Source organism: Lutjanus erythropterus, chromosome 5, assembly GCF_056507025.1.
Source record: "Lutjanus erythropterus isolate fLutEry1 chromosome 5, fLutEry1.hap2, whole genome shotgun sequence".
NCBI classification, from domain to species: Eukaryota; Metazoa; Chordata; class Actinopteri; order Lutjaniformes; family Lutjanidae; genus Lutjanus; species Lutjanus erythropterus.
The window spans coordinates 26843862-26853915 of NC_139321.1; the positions used below are offsets into that span (position 1 = coordinate 26843862).

Genomic DNA, 10054 nt, shown 5'->3' on the forward strand with positions numbered 1-10054 from the left:
GTGTGTTTATGTGTTTCCATTTTATGTCACTTTATGCTTCTATGAGGCAAATATTGTACTTTATACTCCACATTTATTTTGACAGCTTTTTAAAATATAATCAAACAAAAAAATGATTAGGTATTTTTATGTATTACCCTACCAAGCAATGGACCTTTTTCCTGGTAGCCATAGTAAAGTTAACACAGGTGTTACCAATGATGCTAAGTAACGTCTAATTCTATAGTGTAGCAGAGCCTTTCCACTGAACTATCATGCACAATAGCAGCACCGTGACTCTATTTGACCTGGATAGAACTGAACCTTATGTAGTATCAGTAATAACACCTAATTTTACTATTTCATGCCAAAATGAATGCTGTGAAAAAGGTCTATAAAGTAGTTAAAATTAGGCCCACCTTTAACATTAGTGACACTTATCTTGTAATATAAATCATTCTGAAATGGACCATTCTGCAGAATGAGCACTTATATTTTTTGGCACTTTCATTGTGTTTTTTTTATACTTTTTATTATATTTTGATGCAAATATGTTCACTTGAGAAAAAGTTTGAAAGCAGGACTTTTACTTGTTTCCTTGTAGTAGTATTGCTATTTTTACTAAAGTAAAAGATCTGAGTATTTCTTCCACCACTGCCTGTGCAACCCGTAATGTGTTCTCTGTATGTATCAGGAATACAGTTTATTCAATGGATTGTTTTTACAGAAAGATGATTCAGTTAAAGTTGATATTGAATATGACATTAGAATTATTGATAGGCTGAATGAAATCCTGACTGTTGGACTGTTTCATTATGAAAATAACTTTGACAAAAAATGTTTCCTTGGTACATTCGGGGAGTTACACAACATTTTAGCTTCTTCTCCTTTATGTTTTTGCTTCTAAATTCTCTTTCTAAAAGAGAACATATAAATCCTTCGCAAGAATTTGAAAAGACCAAGAACCCAAGTTGTGTTTTGGTGTGAACACTGAAAAAAAAAAATAGAATATTTGTTTTAATTTTTAAAAAAAGTGAGTGTCCGGCCTGCCTTACAATCTTTACTTGTCTGAATATGAAAAGACAAAAAAAGACAAAAGACAAACAACCATAACTTATCCTAAAGTGTAGTATAATAGACATACTGTAAGTTCCCATCATATGCGTTTACTTCAAACTATAAGAAAGAAGGTTCACAGAGTGGGTTTTAATTGACACAATGCATGCTGGGACATCTGCTAATATGCTGTTCATGTTCCTATAAAAACCTAATGAGTTGATTTAACTCTGTACAGTACATTCATTCAGCTTGTCATTTCAAATCAAAAGACTTCAAGTTAAAAGAACTTATATTTATTGAAAAAAAAATGTTTTGGGGGTATGAAAGTTATTTTGTTTGTGAGCTGTATTTTTGTCATACTGCCCTGACATTTTGTATAAATTAATCAAACCTAGACTTTTAAGCGACATGTTTAGCATGTGTCTAGCTCAGTGTGTCTTGCAAGCACATGATGTCCTGTCGTGGCAACATGTTGTCCCCAAGCTAAGCAGCTGCAACAAAACAGAGCACACAACTGTAGTTTTTTAACATACACAAATTATTGTAGGGCAAATGAAAGGATAGTTCACCCAAATGCAAATGTACATGTTTAATAAAGGTTTTTTGCATCACAAATTGATCCATTCTTCCACACTCACACTAAAATATAGAGATTAGATTAGCATCTGTAACATCTGCACACAGACCCAAGGTATGCCTATGTCCTACACATAAATGAACAACGACCATTATTTGATATAATAATAAATAAATACATAAATAATATTATTGTATAAATAAATAATACTTTATTATCATTGTAAAGCAATGCATATTTTCAGAATAGTATACTTATTGAGCCAGAAATCAAAAGTTAATTAGTGAAATTTAATATGTTTTTAATAAGTTGCAACCCTCCCCTGATCGTGTTGAAACTGTCCCTAAGGTTGAAACAACCAAATTTTTCCTTTCAAATAAATATTGCAAACAACATGCCATGTGTAATCATCCTTAAATGACCTGGGGAATTAGCAGACACATGTAACTTTAAAGGAGCAATGTAACTATTAATTCATTCATTCATTTTCTGTAACCACTTATTCTGGAAGGGTCGAGGGGGGTTGAAGCCTATCCCAGCTGACATTGGGCGAGAGGCGGGGTTCACCCTGGACGAGTCGCCAGTTCATCACAGGGCTGACACATAGAGACAGACAACCACTCACATTCACATTCACACTCACACCTAAAGGCAATTTAGAGTCACCAATTAACCTAGCATGCATGTCTTTGGACTGTGGGGGGAAGCCGGAGTACCCAGAGAGAACCCGCGCAGACACGAGGAGAACATGCAAACTCTGCACAGAAAGGCCCTGCCCCAACCAGCTGGGGGATTCGAACTCAGGACCTTCTTGCTGTGAGGCGGCAGTGCTAACCACTGTGAGTTATGCAGTCTAAATAGTGAGTTGGAGCTGTAGACAGTATATTAGATTGGTTGAAATCTTATTTAGTATATCATCTATAGTTGAAACGAGTCCTTTCCTCCTGCTACTTCCTGCAGGAACACTGCAGGAGTGCAGGACAAGCACAACAATGTAGTTAGTCAATGACAAGCAAAGAGTCCTACACTGTAAGTTGATCAGATGTTTGTAACTGTCAGTTGTCTGTCAATGTAAAGCTAAGCTTGTTATTCTGAAATGAAAAGACCACTGCTCTGAGTCTGCTCTGTGGCCTGCCAGACTCCACTAACACATTGTTCAGTTTAACCATTATTGACATCTAATCCTTCTAAAGGATTATTAATGATTTGTCATAACTCATAAACAGATACTAATTCATTCAGCACTGAATTGAACCCTAATTAACATGAAACAAAAAATAACTCCAGCCCTAAATAGAAATTTCAAAGGAAGACACAGTGACTGTAACCTTGTTGTCAGAGTAACAGGTATTTCAACTTAGCATGTTTCCATAATTTCTGATGGCATATCATGGGCATTTTATGATTTATTACAGGAAATGTGTTATATTTTTTTCATTGGATATATCAAGATTTGGTTGGTCTAGTCCAAATACTCAGAGAAATTCAAGAAGTGTTGCACGTGTCCCCGGTCTCCCCTACAAAATCAACTTAAAATGCACACTCATGTTTCAAGTATATCTTTATTGTAGCAAAGCAATCCTCATAAAATAGCTATACATAAATATGAAAATAATTGTTTTTAATTTAGACAGATGTCACTAACGACACTGGAAATGTCTTTAGTGATGGTTCAGGCCATAAAGTGCATTAAAAAAGGCCTCTGGGAGTTCATCATGGCCTTAGGAAGTAAAAAAAACAAACCAACAAAAACAACAACAACAAAAAACAATCAAGATCTCAGTCGCTTTTTGTGAGTTACCTGCGTTTTCATTTGGCAGTGTAAAATCTATGCTATAAAAAAATGACAGGAGAATATGTAGGACTATCTCGTGTTGTGTTTGGTCCTCTCGGTTCTTTCTATAACAGACACTGCAGTATAAACAAGTCTGTTACTGTCTTACAGTCTGATTTTCCTCCATGTCACTGAAGTGTGAAGACTCTCCATCACTGCTGCTGGAAGATTTGTTTGACCCCAGCTCAGATGTAGGTCCGACTATAATAAGGTGGCCCATAGGGGCGCAGGGGTCCCGCTGCTCTCCTGTCACCGGGTTAGGGGTCTGCGTAGTGGCTGTTGCCGGCCGGAGGGAGTGGATCAGAGTCCTCCTGGCGGTCTTACTGTCCGCTGATGCTGGACGGGGACTCCTGCACTCTGGATGAACCACACCAGCCAGGAGCTCCGACAGCTCGGTGATGTAAATCTGCGCCATTTGCAGGGTGTCATACTTGGACAACTTCCTCTCGTTCTCCAGGGAGGGGATGACGCTCCGCAACTCGTCAAACGCTTTATTCAGGCCGTGCATCCTCCTCCTCTCTCGGGCGTTGGCTGCGACGCGCCGGTGTTTCTGGGGGCCAAAGTGGCTCGTCTTTCCCTCCTGTGCTGCTGCCTTGTCGGGGTCCATCTCTATGATGTGCGCAGCGGACACGCACTCGGGAAGTTTACTCATCGGCACGAGTTTGCCCAGTGCGTCTGCAGCTCCATGCGCGTCCCTCCTGGAGAACGCATGGAGAGAATTAGAAGAAATCCAAGCTTTGGAGTTAATGTGGGCCAGGCTGAAATCCTCCATCATCATCACTGTAAAGGCCTGTGGTGGTGCACGGCAGGGAAAGGTCACACACAAGACTCTGGCTGATGCCCTCGATCGTCTCTGGAGTGGTTTGCATGGCGCCAGCATTTATACAGTCAGTCACCTTGGTGTCACTCCCTGCTCCAGCAGTCCTGACAGCCCTGCAGCCTCAGGAGGCAGCAGCCAATCGCACAACAATCCCCTCTGACCCTGTCAACGAACAATTAGACAAGGCTCCACTTTTTTTTTCTTCCATTGTCCATTGTAACTCAATCACGACACTGTTATTATCCTCACACAGAGGGGAGCCGAGAGTATTAATCATTTAAGAGCGTGGCCTATCAGTGTTGAAGAAAACTTGATCTAATGAACTTTTTCAGTGGAGTCTGGGATGAATATCTGCTGGCTTTAGGCTCTGCATAAATAAAGTAACAAGTGCACATGACAAAACTTAATTTTTACATACAATAAAACAACCCTAGGTTTTTTTTTTTGTGGTCTTGTTTTCTTTCTTTTCTTTTTTAATTATATAGTATTGTTGATGGATTTACCAAAGGGAAGCCCTGGCCAGAAACTATTTTAGGGGTCTTGGAGTTGAAATTTCAGGAATCCCTGCATTAGATATTATGTAAATTTGACTTGTAGTGCAGTCAAGAACAAACATTCAAGATTCTATCATCATCACCATCACCATCCATAGACCCCCACACCACTGCTCCCAGTCCATGGAAAATAAATTTAGACATCTTTCTCATGAGCAAAGGAACTGCAGGCTCCTTAATTGGCTCCGACCCTTGAGGGATCTGGCAGCAGCATTGAGGATTGTTCTCAAACAAACAGTAAAATGGGCAATCTTTTGCGCATTATTTGCAGAGGAATAATAAAAAGAACAGGTGGAAGGCAAGGCCTGAGACACACCTGTCTATAACAGAGCCATGATAACTGATAAGTTGTCTGAGGGCTGTTTATGAATCATTTAGCAGGATGCAAGGATCAAAACAATGTGCATAAGTAATAGGCTTAATGCAAAAAGTGCCATTATTAGGTACCACTTAACAATAAGACTACCCTTATGGTCTACAATAAGGTTATTAATTAGGTTGTAAACAACTTTATAAGCTGTTGCAACACATTAGATAAAAAGGGCCACAGTGAGTTGTTGCTTGCCAAATAGTGAGCCCTCATTTATTTGAACTGTTAAGCCTCAGATCTCATTGTTTACTGAGCTTACTCTGTCGTCTCCATCAGCAGCATTTATACCTTCAGCTCAGCTTTATCATAGTTAATCAGTTAATAAGTAGCATCTAACCACCATAGGAATATCTTAATAATAAGGATGCACAATACAGGGGCCAATAAATTATTGTTCGATACTGCCTATCACAGCCACATATGTCTATACTGGTATCATTATATTAGCTGATAAATATCAGGTATAATACCATTTTAATTTGGATTCTGGTAAAAATGCTCTATAAAAGCCAAACTATTTTTGTGACATTTTTATGATGTACTATAAAATCTAAAATAACAGTTAAAGAGTGAAAACTGTTTTTTTGTTTTTGTTGCAACAGTGATGTCGGGATTTCTCAGTTATAAATGTTAGCAACTATAGTAAGATTAATTTATAATAAGCAGTAACTGGATCTTACCAAACAGTGAGCCCACATCATGTATGAAAACCATGTTATAACCTGTTTACGACTGTTTATTAATGATTTATAAGAGTAGGTGTTTACAACCTAGTTAATAACTACATTATAAAGTATTTATGAGTAGTTGTATTGTAAAATGATAACATATAATTAGCATAAGATGAAGATTTTTTTTCTAAGTGAGACTAAATCAAGTCAGATAAATTAATTGTGATTGGTCACGTGGCTCCTGTGCATGCCTATCAGCTGTTGTCCCCTGGCACCTTAACACACACACACACACACCTCTGTGTCACAACCAGTGTCACCCACGTCTCCCATATGCTGCGCACAGCGACAACTCAGCGTTCACACTGACAGTCAGAGCTCTGACACGGAGCTAATCACTCATTAGATCATCAATTACAGCAGAGGAACCACTGCAGCACCAGCAGACCTGTCCACTGGGACGTTTGAGGTGTTGTGATGATGGTGACTTGGATAAATTTGGCATTCACTGCTCCTCTCTCTGTTTCTGTGTGTGTGATGGCTGGGGTCGAGCACTGGTAAAGAAAATCACCGTGACCTGCCTCGCCGCCAGCAGTTTAATGAGGCCTGGTCTTAGTTGAATAAATCGGCACACGCTCTTCATCCCGGGGTGTCCATTCATTCATTTTTTGGGGGGGACATGAATATTTCATTCCTTCAGCCCCACTGCCAGAGCAACAGCCTGTAACCCTGCGTGCACGGCTTTAAAAATGCGACCACACTTCCCATCTGCTGCGGGGCGTGAGCGGGGGAGTGGCAGCGGAGGCTGAGGAGGTGTGAGGAACATTTCTAAGGTCAACTTGAGTGACCTCCTGCAACAGACAGAGAGACTGATGTGTCCCACCAGGCAGGCAGGGAAGGAGTGGGAGACAACATGGCTGTCTGCTGGAGAGTTATGGCAACTTTTCATTGCTGATCCAAGCCTTGTTGGGGGGACATGTATGCAAAGTTTCCTCCCTCCCTCACAAGTTAAAGAGTTAACTGTAAGTGACTGCTGGAATTGTTGTTGGGCAGTGGCTGAGGAAATATTTAGGCTAGCTGTGTTAAAGTAAAGTGAACTTATATCATGAGCAAAATATATTTCAAATATGAAAAGTAAAAGCAGAAATTACAGCTTTGAGTGTTACACTATTATGTCTTATATTTTTGGATTGTTAATGGTGATGCATTAAAGGAAGAGTATTGTTTAATGTGGAGTTGTATCCATAGTCGGTGTATTACCTGCAGTCAGCAGTAATGAACTGCTGTGGACAAGGACAGGGACTACAGCAAAATGTATTTCAGCAATACTTTCTCAACATATCAACTTTATTCTCATAATATTGACTTTTTCAACTTTATTGTTTTTAAGAAAATATGTTATATTTATCTGCTGTAAATGCGTTTTTAAATGTTTCAATATGATCTTTATGCCTTTTTCCTTTTATTCTGTAAATCTTTTAATATGGAAAGCACTTTGTGCGTAAGCTTGAAAAGTGCTATATAAATAAAATAATAATAATAATAATTATTATTATTATTTTCAAGATTTCGACTTTTTGCACTTTTTTTCTTAACATTTTAAATTTGTTTTCAACTTGCCACCTTTTTCAACTTTATTCCCAACATTTCGACTTAATTTTCAACATTTCAACTTAATTCTCAACATTTTAATGTTATCCTCAACATTTCAACTTTATTTTTGACATTTCTCCTCCATAAGTCTGCAACTCAACATGTGAAGAATAATTTAATAATTAATGAACAGTTACTTGGGATTAATTTGAGCAGTTCTTTTGAGAAATGTCCTACTTCCTCTGTAATTAGTAACAAAATTACCATTTTTATCCCAGGGAGCGTACTAGAAAATTATTGCAAAATGACAGGCCTGTAAATGACTATAACTTCTGAAGCCTGTGTGCTTTGTACAGCTGAATCGTGGCTCTTTTATAAGATGTTGTAGAGTCTTGAGCAGGTGGACAATGAAACAGAGACACAACTCTTCAAAGTAAAGCCTCAAAAATAGAGTTGAATTAATTATAGATTGCTTGGGGCCATGGTTCCCCAACTGCGGTTCCTCAGGGATAATTGAGGAGGTTTTAAGGCGTCCCCAGTGAAATGAGGACCGCTTTAATTTCACTATTAGGCCTGCCTCATTTACTAGAAATTAGAACGATGAGACAATGTATTATTATTGGAACTGCTCTGACTCGCTCCATTATCAGCCCAGGAGTAAAGGGAAAACCCTGCCAGTCCCTGCTACAAAACATACATGCCTACAGAATTACAGGTCACTGTAGGTGGTTAAATAGCAGCCATGGAGCATGTGTTGACACAAGTGGGTGCTGCTGTGGTTGGATGGTTGGGCGTAGGGCTTGAAGTTAAGGGCCAGTGTAAACTGTTTGGAGTGTTGCCAGGTTCCATCACAGCGTCATCTGGCAGCTACAGTTGTCTATGGTACCCTGGTTGCCAAGTTGGTAACAAATTGTGAAACCATTACAGGCTATAATAGGCTATAAACTGACGTGTGAGGTTGCTGAGGTATTTTGTGCTATTTACCATCATGATAGTGTTTTTTTTTTGCATTAAGTGATGTTGTATTTGACACTATAGCCTCCCTGACAGTCTCCATTACTGAAGCACATAAATATGTATATGTATGATGGCTATGAAAGCAACTGCGTCTTGTTTATTACTTACTTACATGTGATTTGACTGGCTGTAAATATGAGTTTATAGGAGCACTTAAGAACAAACAGGTCCTTGCTGTGAACAAATTGATCTAAATTGTTTACATCCTGCTCCAGTCGGCTGTGTTCACAGTCTACCTGCACCTGTTTTATCATAAGACAGAAAGCCCAGGAGCCTTTTTCAAGAGATATCTGAAAAATTCATCCATGTTCCATTTTAGTGGGTTTTACTCAGCGATGTTGTCAAGGAGGTAAATACTCTGCTGGCTACACAAACACCCAAAGGATGGAGAGCCCAGCAAGAAATTAAATGTTTATGTATGAGTTGGCTGTCATTTTGCATACCTAGAGCAGTGTTTCCCAAACTGAGGGAGGTGTAAAGAAGGTGTAGAGTCACTGCAGGGGGGGCGTGGATGAACAGATGAGAAATATAGAATGAAACTAAGTTAAATGAAGATGATTTAGTGGAAATTTAGGGGAAATAAAGACACAAGAGTTGGCTGATGCTATCATGTTGACCTTTATTTCACTAAAACTCAACTTGAATCCTTTTTTAATTTCTTTTAATCAGTTGCTTCCCCTGGTTATTGGCGTGGTGGGGGGGTCAACTTTTTTGTAGATTTAGGCTAAAAACATGGTATAAATGATGTCTTTCAAGTCAACATAGCATGTTGGGGCTTTAGAAGACACGGAAACTGGTCATCATTCACTGACATCATTTTGGAGATTCTGTAATGCTGTTTTCCTGTGAAACTCCAGCAGTGTTTTATGGACTAAAAAAAATTAACCCGACCTTCAATCAGCATGAGGGTAAGTAGATAATGACTGAACTTTCATTTTGGATGAACTATCTCATAAAGAGTTGCTAAAGTTAAGATGTCACAAACAAAAAAAGAAAACGTTTGAATTGTTGAGAAAGAAGTTGATTTGGTGTTTCTGTTCTCAACATTTCAACTTTATTCTCAAAGGGCAAAATTAAAAAAAAAAAATCCTCCTCTTTTAATTAATTTTTCTTATGCCTGGCACTAATACTGGAAGTTTGACTTTATTCTGAATATTTCAAGTTTACTCTTGACATTTCAACAAAATTCTCAAAACACAAAATAAAAAAACTATCTGCTTTCTTTTTCCTCCTTAATGTATAAATTTACTGTAAAATAAAATAACATAAATATTTTTTCAAGTGTACCTGACCTTCTGTCTCTGCTGACCACTCTAGAGTTAACTGGAATGAATTAACTGGAAGTGTAACAATTGACATGATCTCCATTTTCCTCATAATCAGTATTAAATTGTTATTTCCGGGATAATTTCCAAGGAATTATTTGGAAATTATAGACCCATAGAGCATTGCCAAAACTGTAATGGGTTTATTACACTCTCCAGACACATTTTCATAAATGACTAAATCAAACTGTAATATTCACAAAGGCATATGCTTTTCATGTGAAATTCAGTATATAGCCTACATAGCCTATAATA

At 38.3% G+C, this 10054-nt stretch overlaps 1 protein-coding gene across 1 annotated transcript; it reads right to left on the minus strand.

Annotated features, from left to right (window-relative positions):
* Window positions 1-3158: 3158 nt before the first annotated feature.
* On the minus strand, window positions 3159-4325 carry atoh1b (atonal bHLH transcription factor 1b). Its single transcript, XM_084718434.1, has one exon. It carries the CDS (start codon window positions 4225-4227, stop codon window positions 3547-3549), a length of 681 nt encoding a protein of 226 aa, XP_084574560.1. The 5' UTR covers window positions 4228-4325; the 3' UTR covers window positions 3159-3546.
* Between the last annotated feature and the right edge of the window lie 5729 nt (window positions 4326-10054).